The 26,367-nt window shown below is 47.0% G+C and overlaps 1 protein-coding gene across 3 annotated transcripts in view; it reads right to left on the bottom strand.

Moving 5' to 3' along the window:
• Rell1 (RELT like 1) overlaps positions 1-26,367 on the bottom strand; it is a 93,987-nt gene that overhangs the window by 19,714 nt on the left and 47,906 nt on the right. For all 3 annotated transcript variants that reach the window (XM_045130289.1, XM_004656111.2, XM_045130290.1), the window contains exons 3-6: positions 23,982-24,053; positions 10,657-10,714; positions 7,139-7,375; positions 3,946-4,084 (exon numbers count right to left, since the gene is read on the bottom strand). In XM_045130289.1, the coding sequence (XP_044986224.1) occupies positions 3,949-4,084; positions 7,139-7,375; positions 10,657-10,714; positions 23,982-24,053 (503 nt within the window). In that variant the 3' untranslated portion in view covers positions 3,946-3,948. The remainder of the gene's footprint in view (positions 1-3,945; positions 4,085-7,138; positions 7,376-10,656; positions 10,715-23,981; positions 24,054-26,367) is intronic.

The raw sequence follows: 26,367 nt of genomic DNA, 5'->3' as shown, positions 1-26,367 counted from the left end.
GTTTCCCCCTCAGGGTCTAGGCTCCCCCTTCAGAAGCACCCTAGGGGACTGGAAAGATGGATCAGTTGTTAAGGTACTCACCTGCAAAGCCTAACAACCTGGGTTTAATTCCCCAGTACCCACATAAAGCCAGATGTACAAAGTGGCACATGCATCTGGAGTTCATCTGCAAGGGCTAAAGGCGCTGGTGTGCCAATTCTCTCTCTCTCTACTTGCAAATAAATAAAAATTTATAAAAAGCAAAAAGGGAGCTGGAGATATATGGCTTAACATTCAAGGTGCTTGCCTGCAAAGCCAAAGCCCCCAAGTTCAACTCCCCAGGACCCCTGTAAGCCAGATGCACAAGAGAGTGCACAGTGGCTGGAGGCCGTGGCATGCCCATTCTCTCTCTGTGTCTACCTGCCTATTTCTGAATCTCTCTCAAATTAAAAACATTAAAATTAGGGGCTGGAGAGATGGCTTAGCGGTTAAGCGCTTGCCTGTGAAGCCTAAGGACCCCGGTTCGAGGCTCGGTTCCCCAGGTCCCACGTTAGCCAGATGCACAAGGGGGCGCACGCGTCTGGAGTTCGTTTGCAGAGGCTGGTAGCCCTGGCGCGCCCATTCTCTCTCTCTCCCTCTCTCTGTCCTTCTCTCTGTGTCTGTCGCTCTCAAATAAATAAATAAAAATTAAAAAAAAATTGTAAAATTAAAAAAAAATTAAGTAAAAAGGGTTGGAGAGATGGCTTAGCAGTTAAGGCACTTGCCTGAAAAGCCTAAGGACCAAGGTTCAAGTCCCCAGGCCCCACATGAGCTAGATGCTCATGGTGGTGCATATGTCTGGAGTTTGTTTGTAGTGGCTAGAGGTCCTGGCACACCCATTATCTCTCTATCGCTCACATAAATAAATAAATAATTTTTTAAAGTAAAACGAACAAACAAAAAAAGCACCCTAGGAGAGGGAAAGGTAGATGAAAGTGGGGCATGGTGGTACATGCCTTTACTCCTAGCACTTGGAAAGCAGAGGAGGATCACTGTGAGTTCAAGGGCAGCCTGGTATTACTGAGTAAGTTCCAGGTCTGCTTGGGCTAGAATGAGACCATACCTCAAAAAACAAAAACAACAACAACAACAAACAAACAAAGGAAAGGTAGGTATAGTCAGACAGAGACCGGGGTACTAATCTCAGATCTTCTTTCAAGCTATGTGACCTTCAGATTGTAACTTACCCTCTGTATGCATCAGTTTCCCATCTATGAACGTGGAATGATGGTGTGGGCCCCGTCAGGAGATGGTTCTCATTTATGAAAGTATGCACGGGTGCAAGTCTAGACCACCAGTCAACACCGCCCGCTGTTACTGACCACTTTGTATCCTCTTCCTTTCCTGATCTTCCTTCTTGCTTCCTTCCCAAGGTCATCTACTAGCTGAGAAGCCAAAAACAACCTTTTCTGCCCCACTTCTCCTCTTCAAAAACGGTCCCGAAGCTGGGTGAGGTGGTGTACACCTGTAACCTCAGCACTCAGAAGGAAGAACTCAGGAAGACTGCCACAAGTTCAAGGCCAACCTAGGCCACATAGTGAGTTCCAGCAGCCTGGGCTATAGTGTGTGTTAGGTCAGGACAAAATGGAGTCACCGAGGACAGGAGGAGGGCGACAGAGACAGAAGGAAGTGGGTCATCCACATTCCTCAGGGAGCAGCCCAGCCATCATCCCTTCTTTGCCTAACAATGCCTCAGGTCTAGGTTTCCTGCCCCCTTATCTCTCAAGATACCTGGTCACTGTTTTGACCTCACACCCTAGCTATTTCCCTTCCTCACCTTCCCCCAACTGAATCTAACCCACTATCTGGAATCTCAAGTTGGCTGTTTTCCACTCTTGAGAGTCAGTCCTGGCAGCTCGTGTTTTTCCCAAATAAAAGCTTCCATCTTTGCCTCAGAGTGGTCTCTGTGGTCTTGGTTACTGCTGACCCTTACAGTGTGAAGCTGTCTCCAATAAAAAGGAAAGAAAAAACAAAAACAAACAAACAAACATAAAACATTATTTGGCTCCTAAATTAAGAATTGGACAGATCGTCCCAACACATGCTCGCCAGAGCTAAGAGCAAGAAGCCATCAGAGCCTCCATGTCTCGAGATTTCAGGAGCACAGCCCCTAAGGGACCTCCACAACCTCAGCTCTCTGCAGCTGTAGACCCCTCCCCTTTGCTCAGCCTTACCAAATGAACTCACAGCGTCAGCACACCACTGACCAGTATGCCAGGCCCTGGCCTTCCCGTGCTAGCCACAGAAATCCGGGTCACTTCGGAGCTTCCAAGGCAGGTGGCATCCCTCCTTTTGACAGTGAAGCAGGAAAAGCTAGAGTGCCTTGCCCGACGCGGGGCCCGAGCCTGGCAGCCGGATCCCAGCCCTCAGGTTCAGCCTTGTACTTCCTTGGTCTGTCAAGTTCTGCTCTACACCCCCAGCTCCTCCCTCTGTACACACGGGCCCTTCCATCCTAAGGTTCAGGCTCCCCGGTTGCACAGAAGCCGACAGAGCATGACCGCTCCCTGCCCTTGGCCTTTACTGCATAAGCTCGTCACGCCACAAAGAAGAGTGGAACATGAAACGTAAGCCAACATCCACTCATCACAGCATTGTCTTTTATTTTTCAGCCTCCAAAAAATTAAAACTACCAAATGAAGAAGCGGTGGGTTTTTATTTTTTTAATTGCTTCCGAGTATTTGGTGGAGAGAGTAATCTTGAGTATTTTGGAGTAACATTCCAACTGAGGGTCTCCTCTTAGAGCAAAGAAAATTGGTCTCCAATTCAAAGGAAAACATTGTTTTGCATGCTTACAATTTACCTACAGCAAGAATGCTCTCATCTGGAACTCAGTGTGGTCTCCTGCACAAGATGAGGCCAGTCAACAGGGGGCGGGCTCCTGACGCCCACCCTTCCCAGGGGAGCTGCTGGCAGTGACAGCTGCTGGGAGAGGGAGCCATGTTCTTCAGGGGTTTAGCCATGGCAAGGTGACCATGTTCAAGGAACCAAGCCCGCACGCACGTTCCTGCAGCACCCTTAAGTAAACTCAGTAGGACATGAGCACACACAACTGAAAGAAGGGGTCTAGATGGGAAGAAGGGGTTTAGTGGGAGTGGGAGGGGACAGGAAGAGTAAGGGGGGTGAATATGACTGAAATACATTATAAATTGTGAAAAAGAAAATAAAATGTAACAGGGGTGGGGGAAAGAATACATATCATTTGGCCTGTATACTGATGTGGTGTGGTGTGGTGTGGTGTGGTGTTGTGCTGTGTGTGTTGTGTTGTGTTTTGACAATGTATCCCTAGGTAACTGAGGCCAGCCTGGAACTCATGGTCCTCCTGCCTCAGCTTAAGTGCTTATAAGAGATTATAAGCATATACCACTATTCCCAGCCTGATTTTGTTTGGTTTTTAAACAGAAAATTTAATAAGCTTCTAGCCATTTTTTAAAAAGGGGGAAGGTGCTGGAGAGATGGCTTAGCAGCTAAGGTGCTTGCCTGCAAAGCCAAAGGACCCAGGTTTATTTCCCCAGGACCCACGTAAGCCAGGTGTACAAGGGGACGCACACTTCTGGAGTTCGTTGATAGTGGCTGGAGGCCCTGGCGCGCCCATTCTCTCTCTATCTGCCTTTCTCTCTCAAATGAATAAATTTAAATAAAGTATTCTAGTTGGCCACACTCCTCACCACTCCCCACTACCCCTTATGTAATGCTCCATGCTGTTAGCACCCAGGCCAAGGTCCTGGAGGCCCCGGGGTGGCAGCCTCTTTACCAGGCATTCCGAGCAGACAAGCAACACAGCTCAACGTCCTGAAGTCTTGCCAGACTCAGAAAACCTCTCCCACCTCCCTGCCTAACATCACTCCTGTGGGCACAGAGGAAGGTGTTCAACACCTCCGCAGCATCACCCAGCAGCCCAGCCCCAACGTCGCCCAAACTGCAGCTCACCTGCTACTTCGTGCCACTTCGCTCTCTCTTCACGGGAGTCATGGACACGTCCCCGTTGGCACTTTCGGTCCCACTGACGGACATCAAACTTCTCCGCTCCTTCTGATTTGCCTTATTTTCCACTTTTGTAACCCTGAACCTGAGGAGGGAAAAAGGAGGTGTCATGGGCTTTGCTGTCCCAGTAAACAGGAATTATGAGTGTGTGTGTCTATGTATATAATCTCAAGGGCATCCAACACAGCCAAAAGTGAGAACAGTAATGAAAACCACACTCAGTGGGCTGGAGAGATAGATGACTTAGCAGTTAAGGCACTTGCCTGGAAAGCCAAAGGACCCCAGGTTCAATTCCCTAGGCCCCACATAAGCCAGATGCATAAGGTGGTACATGCATCTGGAGTTCATTTGCAGTGGCTGGATGACCTGGAGCACCCATTCTCTCTCTTCTCTCCCTCTCTCAGCCTCTTTCTCTCTCTCTCAAATAAATAGATAAAAACAGAAAGTAAAAGAAAAGAAAATCACACTCAAGACTAGGGACACGGGCACCCCACAAATGCTCCTGCCTCTCATTTCTACTCAACCACAGTGGCCATTAGACGGTGCATGTGCTGGGGCTGGAGAGATGGCTTAGGGGTTAAGGCATTTGATTCCCCCGTAAGCCAGATGCACAAGGTAGCACTTGTGGCTGAAGTTTGTCTGCAGTGGCTATAAGCCCTGGTGCACCCATTCTCTCTCTAAAATAATAAATAAATAAATACAAAGAGAGAGAGAGACAGGGAGGGAGGGAGGGAAGAAGGAAGGAAGGAAGGAAGGAAGGAAGGAAGGAAGGAAGGAAGGAAGGAAGGAAGGAAGGAAGGAAGGAAAGAAAGAAGGAAGGAAGGAAGGAAGGAAAATGCATGTGCCAAGATGCTGAGAACCTCACAGATGTGATTTCCACAGGAGGCAAGACAGTGGGACACTGGCTTACAAAGCAGACTGTCATAATCCAAATAGTCACTAGACCCCACAAAATCGTCCACCCGCCAGACAGCCCTACTCCGGCACACATATACTCAGAAAGAAGACTCCCAATGACGCACTCACTAGTACAAACTGCTTACAGGATGAGGAGGGGTCATTTCTGATTTTCAAAGGCAAATTTGGGCTCATTTTCATTAGAGATTAAAGAAATTAATGAAGAGAATTTCATTAAGAACTGAGTCATTTAGGAAATCTATTCAATCTTTTCCAAAACATCATCAAATCCCTAAAGTCTTTCAATAATAACTCCTAATTACGGTCTTAATTTCCCTTAAAATGATCTAAAATAAAACTGTCCTTTGTCTAACATGAGATCACCAACCCTGGGAAACAGGATGACTCTGGAAAGGAAAAGAACAAGAAAGGTAACGTGAACATGGCTCTGTTCCATCCACTAGAAGATTCCATTAAGTAAGACCAGCCGAAAACCAGTCAGCCATGATTAAGTGCCCATCGCTTCCAGCAGCCAAAAAAGAGCTGGATTCAGAGCATTGAAAAATGCATGCTGGATCTGAGTTGAAAATTTTCAGCACTTTTTTTAAGCAAAAAGAAGGTGCTTTGTGCAAACTGCTTCAGGTTCTCATCCATTTACATTCATAAATTCCCATGACTTGGACTCTTAATAAAACTCCGGTCATGAGTTGGACTGTTTTGCTATAAGAGGCAAACAGCCTTCAGTCCTGTCCTTGCAGCTGCTGAGACATACGGTGACACACAGCCAAGTGAAAACAGTGATAACGATTTTAAAAACAGCCAGCGTTTCTTCAGCAAGTTCCCCGAGCTGGTCTAAAACCTTTCTATGAGGCTCCATCTGCCAGGCGTGGTCATGTGGTGGCGCACGCCTTTGATCCCAGCACTCGGGAGGCAGAGGTAGGAGGATCCCTGTGAGTTCGAGGCCACCTTGAAACCACACAGTGAAATTCCAGGTCAGCCTGGACTAGAAAGAGTAAGAACCTACCTCAAAAAACCAAAAAACAGGGCTGGAGAGATGGCTTAGCGGTTAAGCGCTTGCCTGTGAAGCCTACGGACCCCGGTTCGAGGCTTGGTTCCCCAGGTCCCACGTTAGCCAGATGCACAAGGGGGCGCACGCGTCTGGAGTTCGTTTGCAGAGGCTGGAAGCCCTGGCGCGCCCATTCTCTCTCTCTCCCTCTATCTGTCTTTCTCTCTGTGTCTGTTGCTCTCAAATAAATAAATAAATATTTAAAAAAAAAAAAAAAAACAAAAAACATGACATCACGGCTGCCCCAAGAGGCGGGTGTGTAACCACCTTCTCTCTTTCCTCAGAGGGAAAAGACAGAGTGAAGTGACACGCTGTAAGCAGTGAAGCCGGGACCGGCACAAGGCGGGTGCAATGTGTCCGCCTACTCCTTCCAAACATGTGGCAGCAGAAGAGCTGGTGGCATGACGGTCACCACTTCCCCAGCCTGACTCCAGCATGGCCAACCTCCCCCACCATCTCACAGCTTTTCTGGGGGGCATCGGCAAGGCGCTTTCTGCATGAACCTCGGACAGTGGATCCGCATCCCCAGCAAGCATGCTCACATCGTCAGACCTCCCTACCCAACGTGGGTCATAGGGAAGCGATGCTTGGGGACAGAGGCCCCCAGGTCACACAAGAGGTGAGCTCAAAGAAAGTAGTTACCCCCAACTGGAAAGTTCTGGTCCCAGTCCATCTCTTGTCCTCTGTTGCACAACATTTCCCAGTTGCCTGGCATGTGGCGCGGCCAGGTGATAGATTCTAGACAGTGTCCTATGAGCCCAAAGACAGGCGCCAGTCCCAGGCTGGCCTCACTGAGCACCCTCCTGAGCATCCTCCACAGGCTTCCTGCTTAGCTGCAGAGCCACACGTGGAAGGGGCCCGGGGCTCTGGGTGGCTACGTGCAGAGCCACACACCTGCTCTGAATCTCTACAAGTGAAACAGAAACATGTATCCTGGACATAGCTGAGAGCCTGGGCACCATCTGTTACAGTGAGTAATTGATTATTTACCTTAATTCATAATGTATCCCACCTGGCCTATCTCAAAAGCTGCCTTTTAGGCTTTTTCTGCTGTTGGAGGTTTCCAGGAGGCAGACAAGAAAACATCTAAGAAGCCCAGGAGGAGAACCTAACTCTCCATTGAAGAGCAAAGTGCAAAGCCCTCACCAGGGCACCCATGCTCCACGGAAACCTTACCTGCCCACCGAGAGGACGGTGACCTCGCCTTGCCGCCGCGGCCGGCCCTCCCTGGGCCTGCTGGTGGGTCTGATGAAGTGCCACCGCTTGTGTCGGCACCGCTGGCACACATCCTGCTCGACGACGCCGCCCACCGTGTGCAGGTGGTGACCGCACACGTGCTTCCCCGGGGTGCCTCCCGGTGACAAGGGCCCAGGGCTCACAGGCGGACTCCCGGGGGTGCTGGGAGTCAAAGGACTAAGGTGAGGAGAAAAGAGAAAAGGAGCAAAGCTAAGCTTGTGACTTAAAGAGAAATTCAGCGAAGGCCCTTCCCTAACCCCATGATGTAAGGTTTACAAACCATCTTCCAATATTACCAATAAATAAACCTTGAGAACTGACCATGGGCAGCAGGCATTCAGCTCCTGGGACCACTACACAATGACAATTCTTTCCCAACAAAAATAAATGTGCCTTATCAAATCTAGGGAAGGAGCCAGAGCTTCTAAGAATGATAAATAAACTGTTTGACTGTTTATATTAACTTTCTTTCCAAAAACCCTCATCGCTCTTCTCTTGCAGCCAGACTAATTGCTCATGCATAGCCAAATGTCTGCCTGGAACGCTAAAGAACATATGTGCCATCGAAGGGAAAAAAAATTACAGCCGAGTATCGGAAGACTTAAAGTGGCCAAGATACTGGATCCAATTTGACGCAATAGTCAAAGGAAAAATGCTTGCAGGTCAAAATACCAAAAGTAAGCCAGGTGTGGTAGTGCACATCTTTAATCTCAGCACTCCGAGGCAGAGGTAGGAGCATTGCTGTGAGTTCAAGACCAGCCTGGAAGTACAGAATGCGTTCCAGGTCAGCCTCGGCTAGAGTGAGACCCTACCTTGAAAAAAATTAAATTTAGAAAAAATATATATGTATGTATATGTGTGTATGTATATATGTACGTGTGTGTATGTATGTATATGTGTATATATATACACATATATATATATGTACATATGTATATATATACACACATACATACACACATACACATATCTCAAAAGTGATGCTCAAAACAGATCCTGGTTGTGTTGGTGACAATAATAAAACAGCTAAGTCTTAGCCGGGTATGGTGGTACACACCTTTAATCCCAGCACTAGGGAGGCAGAGGTAGGAGGATCACCATGAGCTCGAGGCCACCCTGTGACTACATAGTAAATTCCAGGTCAGCCTGGACTAGAGTGAAGCCCTACCTCGAACAAAAAAAAAAAAAAGCTGAGTTTAAGAAGTTTATATCTTTTACTTTAGTTAACCCTCACAAAACTTATAATATAAGTATTAACATCCTCATCATAAAAATGAGGACATGGGGCTGGAGGGATGGCTTAGCAGTTAAGGTGTTTGCCTGCAAAGCCAAAGGACCCCAGTTTGACTCTCCAGGACCCACATATGCCAGATGTACAAGGTGGCGCATGCATCTGGAGTTCATTAGCAGTGGCCGGAGGCCCTGACATGCCCATTCTCCCCCCTCCCCTGCCTCTTTCTCTCTCATAAATAAATAAAATATATATTAAAAAAAATAAGCCGGGCATGGTGGCACATGCCTTTAATCCCAGCACTCGGGAGGCAGAGGTAGGAGGATCACCGTGAATTCGAGGCCACCCTGAGACTACATAGTGAATCCCAGGTCAGCCTGGGCTAGAGTGAGACCCTACCTCAAAAAATTAACAGTCGAGACCACTTTGGTAAGTTAGGAGAGACGGACCACACTAGCTAACATATAAAGAACATAAGTATACTGGCCAGACATGGACTACTTTCACAAGGCACATGTCAAGGTTCCTTCTGCTAGAAAAGGAAGAATACGAACAGGACATGGCGGGACTGACCAGGACTCAGTCCTCTGGTCCACATGATACAGGTGGGGCAACGAGTCCTGCAGAGCCTGACATCTGAAACCGACACCTAAGCCCCGAAGCCGCACACCCAGCCGGGGTCAGCGGAATCCAGCGCCTGAGTGAGTGGCTGACAGGCCGTTGATCTGCGCTCATTTGAAGAGGTCCAGGCCACGCATGACTGAGACAATCTGAGCAGCAGAGACAGCCAGCCAAAAGTCCCCAGGTGCTATTCAGGGAGGCCTTTATAAGTTGCTCAAATACAAACACACTGCAGGGCCTTCCCTGGGGGAAACGTTATCCTGGTATTTATTAGAAAGCTGAGCTCATGTTTAACTGTATTCATTCCACAAGCATTGACCAAGTACCAATGGGTACAAAGTGCAATGACAGCCACTACAGATGTCCCAAGACAAGTGGCACAACAAAACCCCAAATTAGCAGGGCATGGTAGTGCACGCCTTTAATCCCAGCGCTTGGGAGGCAGAGATAGGAGGATCACTGTGAGGCGGAGGCCAGCCTGAGACTACAGAGCGAATTCTAGGTCAGCCTGGGCTAGAGTGAGACCCTACCTCAAAAAAAAAAAAAAAAAAAAGAAGTTAAGACGGTCTTACTACACCCCAGAGCTTCCTGTCCCCAACACCCGGCCCTCTGCAGGACCTCCCCGCTTAACATGCACGTCGTATATGGCCAGCTTGACCAACATTAATACTGAAGACGCCAGTTGCATGGCCCACATGAAAAGACCCAAACTCACTGCATGTCACCCAATCTCAATTCAACCTCCTGATGCTTCTCGCTCCTGCATATTCTCTAGCACCCCAGATCAACCATTCCCAGGTAGACGTTCCTCTCTCTGCAACCAGCCCCTGCCTCTTTCACTCCTGGTTCACGCAGTTCCTTTTCCATGAACCTCGCTAACCCCTCTCTGAGCCCCCCAGAGTCTCCACCACAGCATATTCCAGCTCCTCCCATAAGGCCTTTGGGGCAATGGTGTGATTACCCTGCTTTCTCTAACAGCACACCCTGCATATAGCAGCGCCAATCCATGCTCCCTACTGGAGAAACAGAAAATTAGGTGGGAATAGAGCGAGCTATAATGAATTATCATGGAATTTGGCGATCAATTACCACCACCTACAACCACTAATACAAAAACAGATGGTGGCAGGTATCCCCAACCAACTTGGTTATTCTCTAGCTATCGATGTCCCTAAAGTCCCTTCAGGGCCAGAGGTGCTCTGTGTTCCTGGTAAGAGCCCAGGGAAGTTGGCACAGGGGTTCTCTCCATTTTACAGGCAATATAGCAGGCCCGGTTCACTAGCCCAGGGACCGGCAGTGGAGGCAGGAGACTCCGCCAATCTCCCACCAGGAGCCCATGTTTCCACTCTTTGCCCTGCCTCACTTTCCCCAGCACTATGCTCTGACACAAGAGCTCCCGGCCAGGAGGACACAGTCCAGCAGGGGGCACTGATAACGTGTGGGGACATTTTGGGGTTGTCACACCTTGTGTGTGGGGGGGGGGGTGGACAAGGGCAGTGTTCTGGCATTCAGTGAGTGGAGGTGAAGAAAAACCGCTGTTCAATATCCCATCCATCAAGTGACATTCAGTGACAAGCCAGCCCTTCCCTGGAGGAGGCGCACTCACCTATCAGCATCACACACGCTGTTGTCTGCCACCATGGCCTTTAAAACATCTGCATTTGCTGAGGAATAAAGAGAGAAAGAGTTATGGTGAGGTGAGTGAGTCGCCCCAGCAGAAGAGCTGTCTGTGAAACACCTCGTTAGCTGTCTTAAGTTCACAAAGGAGGTCCAGAGCCTGGACAAGGACGAGGAAAGAAATTAATGTTCCATGTGGGCCTTCGGGCTTCGCGTTGACCACAAAAGCTCTCAAGTCTGGACGGATGCTTGAAACTTACACATAATACAGGCTAACAAGTTAGACTTATAATGTTACTTCTTTTTTGGGGTGGGGGAGCAGAGTCTCACTGGATCCCAGGCCAATGGGAACATCACTCTATAGTTGCAGGCTGGCTTCAAAATCTCATCGATCCTCCCACCTCTGCCTCCTAAGTGTTGGGATCAAAGGCGTGTGCCACCACACCTTGCGATGTTCACTTCTTTAAAGATCCAAATATGCGAGCTATTACCAAAAGCAAACTGAAACTAAGCTCCCGGGGCCCTGCCCACACCCACACCTCACATTCTTTGCAACTCTTGTAGAGTGGCCAAGCTCCTCTGAGTAAAAAGCTGCAGCGAACGGCAGGCTTCTCTTGGCTATTCAATTAGCAAGGCCAAACGCTGTGACTGACTCCTAACCTTTTCCATTGATTTTTTTTTTTAAAGCACTGTTCCCATGACTAACCACAATAAATTCTCCAGAGAGGAAAGAATTAAAAAAAAAAAAAAAAAATCACTATTTACCATGTGAGCCAAGGGCAGCATTTAACATTTAACATTCAAATGACATCCCCGGGGGAGGGCAATCAACCTCTGCTACTGGAAGTGCTGAGGCCAGGCTACCTCCTCAGCCCCAGATGGGAGCCCCTCCCCACATTTCCCTTCAACATCCCCCCATGAACGTCTAAGCTGAAAGTGGAGAGAGAACCACTCCTGTGATAGTGCAGATCAGTGCCCCGCATCAAGATTTTTTTCTGACTCCCCCATGATCTAATTTGTATCCTCTTGGGAAGCACAGCACCCCATTACAACCTTTAAGAATGCATTTGAGGGCTGGAGAGATGGCTTAGCAGTTAAGCGCTTGCCTGTGAAGCCTAAGGACCCTGGTTCAAGGCTTGATTCCCCAGGATCCACATTATTAGCCAGATGCACAAGGGGGCGCACACGTCTGGAGTTCGTTTGCAGTGGCTGGAAGCCCTGGCGCCCTCATTCTCAATCTCTCTCTCTCTCTCTCTCTGTTGCTCTCAAATAAATAAATAAAAATTTAAAAAAAAATTTAAAAAAAAAAAAGAATGCATTTGAGTAAGAGCCAAAGGAAGGGTAGGACTCCTTACAATGTGCTCCCTCCAGACACAAAATGGCCTGGATATCCATGACCTCACAGTGCCTGACACTACCTACACAAGACCATCCTAAGAGGAGGAAAAGACCATGACATCCAAATAAAAGAGAAACTGATTGAGATGGGGAGAGGATATGATGGAGAATGGAGTTTCAAAGGGGAAAGTGGGGGGGGTGGTAAAGGAGGGTATTACCATGGGATACTTTTTATAATCATGGAAAATGTTAATAAAAATTGAGGGAAAAAATGTATTTGAGGATGGTTGTTTTAAGAAATATTTACACGAATGCCATCTTTTCCTAAAATAAACTTTCCTTGCCTGTTATAACTATGATATGAGGCTGTCCAAATGCATGGGGGGGGGGGCACAGATGCTTTTGTCATTACAACAAAAAGTACAAAAAGTGGATCCAGGGCTAGAGGAATGGCTCAGTGGTTAAAGGCACTTGCTCACAGAGCCTGACATACTGGGTTTAATTCCCCAGTACCCACATAATGCACAAAGTGGCCCATGTTTCTAGAGTTCATTTGCTGTAGTAAGAGGTTCTAGAATGCCCATTTTATCTTCCTCTCTCTCCCACTCTCCCTCCCGTCTTCTCTCTCTCTCCCCCACCTTTCTCTCTCATTTTCCCCACCTTCTCTGCTTGCAAATAAATAATAAAAATATTTTTTAAAGCAGACCCATAATGTCTCCTCCCATTCAACAAAAAAAAGACACAGTGCCCTCTGTAAAAACATACTTTATCTTTTTTAAACATTTTGTTTATTTATTTAACACAGAGAGAGAGAAGAGGTGTGCCAGGGTGTCTAGCGACTGCAAACCAACTCCAGATGTATGTGCCGCTTTGTGCAGCTGGCTTATGTGGGTACTGGAGAACTGAACTTGGATCCTTAGGCTTCGCAGGCAAGTGCCTTAACTGCTGAGCCATCTCTCCATCCCCATACTTTATCTTTTTTTTTTAATTTTCTTTTGTTTATTTTTACTTATTTGAGAGTGACAGAGAGAGAGAGAAAGAGGCAGATAGAGAGAGAGAATGGGCGCGCCAGGGCCTCCAGCCACTGCAAATGAACTCCAGATGCGTGCACCCCCTGTGCATCTGGCTAACGTGGGTCCTAGAGAACTGAGCCTCGAACCGGGATCCTCAGGCTTCACAGGCAAGTGCCTAACCGCTAAGCCATCTCTCCAGCCCCCCATATTTTATCTTTTTAACAATATTTTAAAGCTGGACATAGTGGTGCATGCCTTTAGTCCTAGCACTAAAGAGGCAGAGGTAGGAGGATTGCTGTGAATTTGAAGCCACCCTGAGAATACATAATGAATTCCAGGTCAATCTGGGTAAGAGCAAGACCCTACCTATAACATACAATAACTAGCCAGTTTACTTATTCTGCCATAAGAACAGAGAGAAAGCAAAAAGGGTATGAAACCAAGAATAGTAATAATAGTAAGTACAGAAACAAGCTTTCTAGGGCTGACGAGATGGCTAGCAGTTAGGCACTTGCCTAAAAATCTGAAAGACTCAGGTTTGATTCCCTAGGACCCACATACACCAGATGCACAAGGGAGTGCATGCGTCTGGATTTCATTTGCAGTGGCTGGAGGCCCTGGTATGCCCATTCTCTCTCTCTCAAATAAATAAATAAATAAATAAATAAATATTTTTTTAAATAAATGAGCTTTCTACAAACAACAGTTTATAAAGCTGAGGAAAAAAAAATTGCCTTCCATTAATTGATGAGTATCTATGATGAACTACCAAATTGTAAACGGACTTCAGAAAGATAAAGCATATGAAAAATAATAAGCTTTTTTTTATAGTCTTGAGTTTCTCATGTTTTCATGTGACTCGCCCTGATTTTTTTGTCTCAGGAATGTTGAGGAAATGGCTCCTTGTTTGCTCTGAGTAAAGTTTCTGAGTGCAGTCTCTAACTTCCATGCATACAATATGCACACCCACCCTGTCTGAGGAAGGTCGGCCTGACACAAAACACACACATATATGCATGCATAGACACATGCCCCTGGCCCTGGGTGAATCTCCGAGGCCACATCAAGGAGGAAACTCCAGTAAAGCCCTCCTTGGGAACATTTCTGCTGTGTGAAGAGAAAACCTTCTCTTTGACACAACCACCAGGACAAAAACACATGTTTTAATTTTGTTAGGACATTATAGCAAAAGTTCTATTGAATCTAAATTCTACTAAATAAGAAGTTGATCCATGCTATCCATGGGAGGATTGGTTCTAGAACTTTCCAAAGATCACAAAATCTGCAGATGCTCACATCCCTTATCTAAAAGGGCACAACATTTGCATGTAACCTGCACACAGCCTCCTGTGCACAATAAATCATTGCTAGATGACTTAGAATAGAAAATAGCATGGAAATGCTATGCAAATAATTGTTGGAGTATTGCTAAGGGGTTGCTGACAAAGGAAACCCACTTTTAGAACACTTCGCCTGCAGTTGGCTAGAGTCGCAGACGTGGAGCCCTTAAGTACAGAGGGCCAACTGTATGTCCCCTCCTTGCGCTTTACTCCTAAGCCCAAAACACCATAGGTCAACACTTTGCCAACCATACTTTGTTTCATGCACTTCTCAAGAATGGGAAGAACCAGTTATAAAGTGAGGAAAACCTATTGAGAACACAGAAATTTTTCATTTCTCTTTTTTTTATATATAAAATTGGCAAGGCCTGTTGGTACACGCTTTTATTTTTTATTTTTTGGTTTATTTTTATTTATTTATTTGAGAGCCACAGAGAGAGAGAGAGAGAGAGAGAGAGAGAGAGAGAGAGAGAGGCAGAGAGCAAGAGAGAGAATGGGCGCGCCAGGGCCTGCAGCCACTGCAAACGAACTCCAGACGCGTGCGCCCCCTTGTGCATCTGGCTAACGTGGGACCTGGGGAACCGAGCCTCGAACCGGGGTCCTTAGGCTTCACAGGCAAGCGCTTAACCGCTAAGCTAACTCTCCAGCCCAAAATTTTATTATTTAGCTTACCGAGCCTCGAACCGGGGTCCTTAGGCTTCACAGGCAAGTGCTTAACCGCTAAGCTAACTCTCCAGCCCAAAATTTTATTATTTAGCTTACTGAGCCTCGAACCGGGGTCCTTAGGCTTCACAGGCAAGTGCTTAACCGCTAAGCTAACTCTCCAGCCCAAAATTTTATTATTTAGCTTAGCGGTTAAGCGCTTGCCTGTGAAGCCTAAGGACCCCGGTTCGAGGCTCGGTTCCCCAGGTCCCACGTTAGCCAGATGCACAAGGGGGCGCACGCGTCTGGAGTTCGTTTGCAGCGGCTGCAGGCCCTGGCGCGCCCATTCTCTCTCTCTCCCTCTATCTGTCTTTCTCTCTGTGTCTGTCGCTCTCAAATAAATAAATAAAAAATTAAAAAAAAAATACATATTTTTTTAAATTTGAGAGAAAATGGGTACACTAGGGCCTCCCAGGCACTACAAACAAGCTTCAGACACATGTGCCACTTTGTGCATCTGTGGGTACCGGGTATTCAAACCTGGGTCCTTTGGCTTTGCAGGCAAGCGCCTTAACTGCTAATCCATCTCTCCAGCCCTACACTTCTTTCTCAGTGGTGTGTGTGTGTGTGTGTGTGTGTGTGTGTGTGTGTGTGTGTGTATGCAGATATGCATGCATGTGTGTGCGCTTGTGGGACTGCCAATGACTCTGGCAGAGTCAGAATCAGATTAAATGGTACACCCATGGTGGGGAGCTGGTTGGTTTGGAACCCCTTCCCCCACATCTTAAAAGTGAGAAGTGTCTTGTGATGGGGCAGAAAAACAAAATGTGTCATCCCAGAGCATTACCTGATAGAGCCAACCTTCAAGTGAGTTAATGAAACTAAACTGATTTTCAAAATTAACACACAGTAGGTATGGTGGCACACACCTTTAATCCCAGCACTTGGGAGGCAGAGGTAGGGAGATCACCATGAGTTCGAGGCCATCCTGAGACTACACAGTGAATTCCAGGTCAGCCTGGGCCAGAAGGAGACCCTAACTCAAAAAAAACAAACAAAAAAATTAATGTCGTGTGTTTACACCATATACAAGAATGTCACCATGGCAACTCTCCCTTGAGAAGACAGCACTTCCTCTTGAGTGTATTTGATCGTCCTTTTTACTTAATAAACCCCCAACTCCGCTTCATATAAAAGAATACCCCCAGGTATGGTAGTGCACGCCTTTAATCACAGCACCAGAAGGCTGAATTAGGAGGATCAGATGTGAGTTGGAGGCCAGCCTGAGACCTCATAATGAATTCCAGGTCAGCCTGGGATAGAGGGAGACCCTACCTCGAAAAACTAAAAATGAAACCAAATAAATAAATAAATAAAATAATGAAAGAGGGTTAGAGAGATGGCTTAGCAGTCAAGGCGCTTGCCTGTGAAGCCTAAGGACCCACATTCAACTCTCCAGATCCCACATAAGCCAGACGTACAAAGGTGAGGCAAGCAAAAAGTCACACATGTCCACTAGATAGCACAAGTGTCTGGAGTTCAATTTCAGTGGCTAGGACCTGACATGCCAATCCTCAATCTCTCTCTCTCTCTTTCTCTCAGTAAAATAAAAAATGAGAGAGAAGAAAGGAAGGGAGGGAGGGAAGGAGGGAGGGAGGAAGGGGGGAGAGGAGGGAGGGAGGGAAGAAGCGAAGGAAGGAAAGAGAGAGAAGAGAGTCGGGAAGCAGGAGAGGTATTAGTGCTTCAGAAATGCTTGGTGGTACCTATAGGTAATCAAGACAATACAAAGGAAAGGGAAAAAATAATTAGCCAGGCGTAGTGATGCATGCTAATTTTTTTTTATTATTTGAGAGAAAGCGAGAGAGAGGGAGAATGGGCATGCCAAGGTCCCTAGCCACTGCAAATAAACTCCAGATGCATTTACCCCCTTGTGCATCTGGCTTATGTGGGTCCTGGGTAACTGAACCTGGGTCTTTAGACTTCACAGGCAAGTGCCTTAACCAATAAGCAATCTCTCCAGCCCTGGAACACGCCTTTAATCCCAGCACTGGGAAGGCAGAGGTAGGAGGACTGCCATGAGTTCAAGATCACCCTGAGAATATATAGTGAATTCCAGGTCAGTCTGGACTAGAGCGAGACCCTACCTCAAAAAAAAAAAAAAAAAAAAATGTAGTCTGATTTGCCCTTGAGAAGGGAGAAGATGTCATAATGTGTTTGCTCCAGGAACCCCAATCACTCCTCCTCTACTACAATCAGGGGAGGGGCCCACTGCAGACACCTTGGGCAGCCCGCTGTTTGTGTGAGCAGGGGCAAGTTTCGTACCATTTGGGCCTGTTTCCTAACCTGCGAAACTGAGCCCCAAAGAGGCCTGCTCATGCAGTGCTCGTCAGAGCTGAACGAGCTGTTTCAGGAGCTCTATACATTCATCTGCTCTACACATCCTTCCTTGAAGGAAGGCAGTGTATCTTTCTTTCATGGCACCAGAAATCAGAATAGGAAGAAACATGGGATATATACAGTTGGTACTGCCCGTGGTTTCAGGCCTCCACTGAGGATCTTGGCATGCATCCCCCAAAGAAGGAAGACCTCCCCCCTCTCATATAAAGAAGTATTACATAATCAATCTCACAGTCAAACCCCAGCTGTGCTACTTGGAATGGTACAATGCTGACAAATTGATTAAGCACTGTGGGCTTCAATTTTCCAGCTGTAAGTGGGAATGGGATGTTCAAATCACAGAGCTGTTAGTTCCTGGGAAGTCTGAGAGCGGATCAGACACACAGCAAGCATTCATGGGTACCATCAAACCTATGTGTACACGAGAACTTCAGTCCCTATCAACATTTTCAAAGTGAATTTATTTTAACAGATTCAATTGTCAGTCACCCGTCCCTCATATCACTGATTTAGCAGCAGCCCAGTCCACAGGAGCTCGGGCCCAAGGCTCAAGGCCCACAGCCCTGGGAGGCATGTGGAATGGAAAAGACGCTGAAGCAATAAGAGGAAGCCATGCCTCACTCAGAGCATGTTAATCATGGCTCAGAGACACATTTAGGCATCCACTGTGCAAATGAAAAAGCACATTTCTTAAATCTTTATTTATTTATTTGAGAAAGAGACATAGGCAGGTAGAAACAGAATGGGCACGCCAGGGCCTCCAGCCACTATAAAGAAACTCCAGATGCATGCGCCCTTTTGTGCATCATGTGGGTCCTGGGGAATTGAACCTGGGTCCTTTGACTTTGTAGGCAAGTGCATTAACTGCTAAGCTATCTCTCCAGCCTCTCCCCAAAAAGCACATTTTTAATGTAAAAGAAACATGCCTGTGGTGGTTTGATTCAGGTATCCCCCATAAACTTAGGTGTTCTGAATGCCAGGTTCCCAGCTGATGGAGATATGGGAATTAATGCCTCCTGGAGACAGTGTATTGTTGGGGGCGGGCTTATGTGGGAATCACAGCCAATCTCCCCTTGCTAGTGTTTGGCACACCCTCCTGTTGCTATCTATTGTCCACCTGATGTGGGCCAGGGGGTGATGTTCACCCTCTGCTCATGCCATTGTTTTTCCCTGCCATCATGGAGCTTCCCCTCCAGCCCGTAAGCCAAAATAAACCTCCCCCCCCCACCAAGCTGCTCTTGGTTGGGTGATTTCTGCCAGCAATGCGAGCCTGACTGCAACAATACTTAACGGTGTGCTTAAGCATATTATTACCAAATCCTCCCTGGAGGGGGATCTCTGAGAAGACAGGTTAGGATCCAAGTGTTTGGGTCTCTGTTTGTTCTTGTTTTAAAAACCATTCTAATAAGCTTGTATACTGAATTTTTGCAAACTAGAAATTAAACAGGAGAAGTACCATTACATGGCTGAAAGGGACGTTGTCGTATTTGGAACAAGAAAGAGAAGGTGACCAGGTGGATTTAACTCCTCTGAGCCTTCTTTCCTTCATCTGTAAATTGTAAAACTGTAAAATACCAACTTTACAGGAATACACTGAGCTCACACACATAAAGCTCCTAGAGCTATGTCAAATACACAAAGCACAATCAACAAACAGCAGTGAGGAGCTTGAGAGATGGCTCAACAATTTAAGGTGCTTGCTAGCACAGCCTGACAGTCTAGGGTTCAAGTCCCCAGTACCCACATAAAGCCAGATGCACAAGGTGGCAATGCACCTGGAGTTCATCTGCAGTGGTGCACTCATTTCTCCCCTCTCACTCTCCTTGCAAATAAATAAATAAAAGTATTTAAAAAGAAAAAGAAAAGAAGAAAGAAAACTAGGGAGGTGGAGAGATGAATCAGTGGTTAAGGCTCTTGCCTGCAAAGCCCAAGGACCTGGGTTTTCAACTCCCCAGTATAGCCAGATGCACAAAATGGCAAATGCATCGTGAGTTCATTTGCAGTGGCTACAGGCCCTGGTATGCCTAACCCCACCCCAAATAAAAATATTTTTAAAAAGAAAAACAGCAGTAAAAATACTATTCAAGCATAGGAAACCTGCTCCCCTAGGTGGAAAAAAAAAAAAGTGCTGAACAGTCAAACCCACTGACAAACAAACGGCCTGTGCCGGGTGGTACCCTTGCAGATTGAGAGGACAGGGGTAGGGGATTCCCAGAGAAGGGCAGAGGGCAGAAGAGGAAGTGTGTACTGAGGGGTACAGGCTCAGTTCATCCTTTAGGCCAATGTCTAGCAGCACAGGCTCAAGAGTCAGCCTGCGCCGAGCAGACGTGACAGCCCAAGGACAAGCAGTCATTAAACTGTACCCAAAGTGTGCGGATCCTCAGCATGGAGTATGTGGGCAAGGAACCCCACACGCCTTGAAACTCTCTACGAGCATGAGATCTGATTCAACTCAGGTGTGCCCCAGAATTCGTGTGTGGATGATAGTAGGTGTGGTGGTTTGATTCAGGTGTCCCCCATAAACTTAGGTGTTCTGAATGCTAGCTCCCCAGCTGATGGAGATTTGGGAATTAATGCCTCCTGGAGGGAGTGTATTGTTGGGGGCGGGCTTAAGGGCTTTATAGCCAGTTTCCCCATGCCAGTGTTTGGCACACCCTCCTGTTGCTGTGTCCCACCTTATGTTGGCCAGGGGGTGATGTCCACCCCTCTGCTCATGCCGTCGTTTTCCCCTGCCATCGTGAAGCTTCCCCTCGAGCCTGTAAGCCAAATAAACCTCTTTTTCCCAGAAGCTGCTCTTGGTTAGGTGATTTCTAACAGCAATGCGAACCGGACTGCAACAGTAAAGTGGTACCGAGGAGTGGGATTGCTGCTAGACACCTGACTATGTGGCTTTGGCCTTTTGGAGCTTTTTTTCAAGAGGAAAGTGGAAGGAGTTGAAACCTAGGCCTAAGAGATGCCTTGCAGTGCTGTAAGTACAGCTTAATGGACTATTCTGGTCTGAGCTCTAAGACCTGAATGCAGTAAGAACTATGGACTGTGAGGTTTGGCTTATGAGGGTGAGAAAAAGCTGTGCCTGGACTGGGCTAGCAGTTTGTGTGAGAAGCTTGCTCTTGTGCCCGTGTCCTGAGAAGTTGTGCAGGGTTGCTTAGCGTAGAAATGAACTGGTGTGTGCAGAGGGATATGGCACAGAAAGGAAAATCTTTGGGTGAACTGCTGCCCATTCAGCTGCAACTGAGAGATGACAACCTTTCAGACTGGGCTAGCTGACCTGTGCTGGGGCAACAGAAAGAATGTCAACTCTTTTGAAGGGGCCTGAGTGCTTAAGGAGTCCTGTTCTTCAAAGTCTGCTTTATTCCCCCCCTGGATTAACAAATTGGCACCCTACCTGGTATCGTGGAGTATAAGAAATGCTGGAAAGAGGGTCATTGAGTTTGCAACACGGTCTTGTGTTTTGGAAATGGCCATGGGCAGTGTGAAGCGGGTTTGCTGGTTGCCTGCATAGAGACCCCATGGAGCCATGAGGATGAACCGTGGCTTGCAGTGGAGACCCAGTGGAGATGCCGGGACCATGAGATGGCTGCCGAGGAGCTGCCGGCCCCGATGAAGTTTCCCGGGACTGTGAGTAGCCTAGCTGGAGGGGTGGAATTGGAATGCCAGAGACTTGTTGCTGGTTAGAATTATCGGACTTGAAGATTTGTCACTGGCTAGAGTTGCTGGACTTGAAGCTATAGAGTTTGATGTTTGCCCTGGTTATTTTAAATCTTGTATTGGTTGAATGTTTCTTTGCTATGCCCAATGCCATCTTTTGCAGTGTGAATATTTATTCTGTGCCATTCTGGGTTTTTTGAGGTTATATTTTGGTATTATAGCTCAGTTAAAAGATCTTAAACTATGGGGATGTATGAACATCATTGAGATTGATAAAAACTATGGGGACTTTTAAAGTCAGACTGAATGCATTGTATTTTACATCATGTATGGATATCAGTTTATGGGGGCCAGGGGCGGAATGTGGTGGTTTGATTCAGGTGTCCCCCATAAACTTAGGTGTTCTGAATGCTAGCTCCCCAGCTGATGGAGATTTGGGAATTAATGCCTCCTGGAGGGAGTGTATTGTTGGGGGCGGGCTTAAGGGCTTTATAGCCAGTTTCCCCATGCCAGTGTTTGGCACACCCTCCTGTTGCTGTGTCCCACCTTATGTTGGCCAGGGGGTGATGTCCACCCCTCTGCTCATGCCGTCGTTTTCCCCTGCCATCGTGAAGCTTCCCCTCGAGCCTGTAAGCCAAATAAACCTCTTTTTCCCAGAAGCTGCTCTTGGTTAGGTGATTTCTAACAGCAATGCGAACCGGACTGCAACAGTAGGAGACGGGGCCTTGGAGGAGTCTAAGGAGGGCTGTGCCCGAGTGCGTGGATAGGTGCCTGCATGTGTTTTTTTTTTTTTTTTTAATATTTTATTTATTTATTTGAGAGCAACAGAGACAGAGAGAAAGACAGATAGAGGGAGAGAGAGAGCATGGGCGCGCCAGGGCCTCCAGCCACTGCAAATGAACTCCAGACGCGTGCGCCCCCTTGTGCATCTGGCTAACGTGGGACCTGGGGAACCGAGCCTCGAACCGGGGTCCTTAGGCTTCACAGGCGAGCGCTTAACCGCTAAGCCATCTCTCCAGCCCTCTGCACGTGTTTTGAGATGCGTAGGTGTGGTAGTTATAATGCACAGTCTCCCCATAGGCCCGTGCATTTTGAATTTTTGGTCCCCAGCTGTTGGCAATTTGGGGAAATTGTAGGGCCTCGGGGAGAGGGAGTCCCTCTGGAACAGTATGTCACCGGAGTAATTCAGGCCAGCTCCAAGCCCAGCACTGCTCCCGGCAAATATGACAGGACATGAGGCCTGCCGTCTGCTCTCCCATGCTTTCCCCACCATGATGAGACCGCCCCTCAAAACCGTCAGCTGAAATAAACGCTTTCCTTCCATCAGCTGCTTCAGGTTGGGTGTTTTGTCCCAGCAACAAGATAACTGCTACAGTGGGTGATTGAGGGAAGGGCTTTCTTGTAAGGCACTCTCTGATGCAATTCATCTCTCTCACCATGTGGTGCCCTGCCCCAGGCCAGGATGCAACAAGAAGGCCCTCTCCAGATGCTGAGCAGATGCGGACTTCCTAGCCTCCAGACCATGAGATGAATACACCTCTATTCTTTATAAATTATCCAGCCTGTGGTACTCAGAGATAGATAGCAATAGCAAACAAGATAGTATCCTATTAAGATAATCACCAGCATTCAGAACAATGACCCTCCACTTAAAAAGATAAGGGTTTAAAATGTAGTTCAATAGGCCGGGCATATTAGTACATTTATAATTCTGGCACTCAAAGGTAGAGGGAGGAAGATCAAGAGTTCAAAGCCATTCTTGGCTACATAGTGAGTTGGAGGTCAGCCTGGGCCACATGAAACCCTATCTCAAAAAAAAAAAAAAGTATTTCATAAAGGGGGGGGGGGAGAAAGACACTAAAATCAATAAATCTTGCCAGGTGTAGTGGCACACACCTTTAATCCCAGTACTCGGCAGGCAAAGGCAGAAGAACTGCTGTGAGTTCAAGGCCAGCCTGGGACTACAGAGTGAGTTTCAGGTCAGCCCAGTCTAGAGTGAAACCTTACCTTGAAAATTCAAATAAAAAATCCATAAATCATAAGCTCTTTAATGTTTTTACACTAAGACAGGAATACATAGGAGAGAAAACCCGTAGGGGCAGAAAGCAAAAGTCTTATTTGCCAGTAGACGGGGGAGGTTGAAATAGGAAATATATATATGTATGAATGTAAAGTTTCAGCTTAGGATGGTGAAAAAGTCCTGAAAGCCACTGGATTCTCCCCTTCAAAATGGTCACCACAGTAGATTTCACGTGATCCGTATTTTACAATACAACAAACAGGAGTCAATGGGTTCCGAGAGCTTATTGTCACACCCTTCACATGTGCATGAGGTTAAGTATCACTGTGACTCCCATCTTACAGAAGGAATGGGCGCTTTAAAAAGTACTGTGATTTTCCCCAGACTGTGTACAGCCAAGGAAGTGGTAAGGCAGGGGCTGGATATAAGCTTACAACTTTGGACTGATGCTCTGCCACACCTTCACTGTTGAGAGCTCTCTGGGCTGGATAATGCTAGGAGCTGAAGGGCTAGGGAACACAGGTCAAACCAGGGGGGCTATACAAATACTCTCTTGTTAGCAGATTTTTATTAAAACTGAGCTGTTCTGCAGCATTCAGTCATACCGGGTGGGCTGGAGAAATGGCTTAGCAGTTAAGGCACTTGCCTACAAAGCCAAAGGACCTAGGTTCAATTCCCCAGTACCCATATAAGCCAGATGCACAAGGTGGCACATATGTCTGGAGTTCTTTTGCAGTGGCTAGAGGCCCTGGCACACCCATTATCTCTTTCTCTACTCTATCCGCCTTTCTCTCTCTCAAAGAAAGAAAGAAAATATTCAAATAGTCGTACCTTCAGAGCACTTGCTGCAGAAGCTCTGGGGGATGAATTGGATCCCTAGCACCCACATTAAAGAAAAAAAGAAAAATATTCATACCTTCATTTTTCATGATGTAGTGGACAATTTGTCCTACGGTGTCACTATTTTCATTGATACTGTCATTCAATTCTAAAACAGAACAGAAGACGGGAAAATGAGTTACGACTGGTCTCCAGCAACAAGTCACAAAGACATTTCAGTCTTACAGTCTAAGACCTCACTGAACAACTTCTAGGATGCTCAAGGACTCTCACACAATGCCAAGATCCTAGCTTTCTTCCTTCAGCCCCAAACTTTCCAGAGTCACATGCTACATTATTGACATAAGAAGCATAAAAAAGGAAGGCGGAGCCTCACGAAGCACTCAGAGCCTGAAGCTGGAGAGAGGGCTCCGTGGTTCCAGGTGCTTGATGTCCAGGTGCCCGGTGCCCACGTAAAGCCAGATGCGCAAAGTCGCACATTCATTTGGAGGATTTTTGTTTGTTTGTTGGATTTTTATTTATTTATTTATTTTGTCCTAAGAGGCCCTGGCATGGCCATTCCCTCCCCACCCCCACCTCCCCACAAATTCTCTCCATCTCTCTCTCCCTCTCCCTCTCTCTCTCTCTCTCTCTGTATATATATAGTTTTGTTTTGATTTTTTGGTTTTGTGAGGTAGGGTCTCACTCTAGCCCAGGCTGACCTGGAATTCACTATTTAGTCTTGGGCTGGCCTCAAACTCAAGGCGATCCTCCTACCCCTGCCTATCCCAATGCTGGGATTAAAGGCATGTACCACCACATCTGGCAATAAAAATATTTTTAAAAAGGAAGGATTCACAGGTGCCCATCAATCTCCACTGGCTTTCCATGACAACAGTATATCAAGGCCCTGACACCAGTCCCTGCTCTTACTGTTCTCTCATTACCTTAAACCCTCGGGGGAAATGAGAAGAAAACTAATTAAAAGAATTTCCTTAGATTTTATTCCAATTGTAGATTTGCTATACAGAGCACTAATTTATATTTTCAATGGGCTAAGTATTTATCCATGTTTATAAAACATTCTTACTCTTCTAAATATTTATTATTTATTTATTTGAGAGAGGGAGAGTGGGTGCTCCAGGGCCTTCAGCCACCGCAAACAAACTCTAGACACATGTGTCATCCTCTGCATCTGGCTGACATGGGTCCTAGAGAATGGAACCTGGGTCCTTTGGCTTTGAAGGCAAATGCCTTAACCTCTAAGCAATCTCTCCACCCTAACCCCCCCCCTTTTTTTTTTGTTTTTTCAAGGTAGGGTCTCGCTCTAGCCCAGGCTTTCCTGGTACTGACAATATAGTCTCAGGGTGGCCTCGAACTCATGGTAATCCACCTAACTCTACCTTCCGCAGCCCACCCTTTTAAATATAACTCCAAGTTACCTAAATTTTGGCCATGGTCATTCGCTCACAAATTCAGTCCACTTTGGGGAACTCTGAACCAGCAGTATATGTGACAGTCTCGGTGTGCAGGGATCAAACCTCTACTTGGAAACTGACCTATGCAACTTGTTTCAATGGGACAAGAAGGAAATGGGGAGTTTGAGAGCCTCCATCAGAGTTCGCAGAGAAGGAACTCAAGGGTGCATTGACTCTCCCCCCTCAAGTACTTCTCTCGCACGGCCTATGCATACTAGGGAAGTCAGTGGGGCAGCTGGTAGCCCAGCCCACCGGCAGCAGTCTCGAAGGGCGGGCTTCACCCTCTGTTGACAAACACTCCCTCGGGTTTGCTTGCTCTGTTCATGACTCATCCTGAGACCGTGTTCCTCAGCCTCAAAGGTCAGTGGGGTGGAAAAGTCAACAGCCCAGCAAGCTGGCCAAGGAATGAGGTTCCTGGCCCCACCGGCCCTGCAGGTTGACTCTGTGGGTGACCTGCTCCAAATGTCACCTCTCGAGAAAGATGCCACAGAGGGATGAGGGGGGATGCTGGTCAGGAAACCTCCCAAAAGCAGGACTGGAAAGCAGCACAAGTGTTAGAAACGATAAGCCTCCTGCAGCTCACACTTACACACCAGATCTTGCCTCACTTCTGCCACGCTGCGTGCACAAATATTTACTCACTAAACAAAATTTCAAGCACGTGGGCTTCAGAAGAAACGCCTCGAGTGAATGCAGCACCACAAACCAGGTAAGACTTGTTTAATTTTCCTGTCATTCTTATTTCAACGTGACTCAATAAATAACAGCAAAGATGGTGGCTCACTGCGAGGCCATACATACGTAACCAATCACCAGAATACCTTTCTCTGAATTTCCCAACAGCTCTCCAAGGTGGAGGTGACCCTCATTCAACTTAATTTGAAATGCCAATTTAATAAATGAAACATAAATTTAGGCTAAATTATGCACAGCAGGGCCTGGAGCGTGAATAACTGGCCTAGAGCCACCAGACCTCAGGGTCAATACCTGTTAAGTATTCAGTAA

This window comes from Jaculus jaculus, chromosome 11 (genome assembly GCF_020740685.1).
Source record: "Jaculus jaculus isolate mJacJac1 chromosome 11, mJacJac1.mat.Y.cur, whole genome shotgun sequence".
Taxonomy (NCBI): domain Eukaryota; kingdom Metazoa; phylum Chordata; class Mammalia; order Rodentia; family Dipodidae; genus Jaculus; species Jaculus jaculus.
This window is presented reverse-complemented; position numbering and strand designations above follow the sequence as displayed.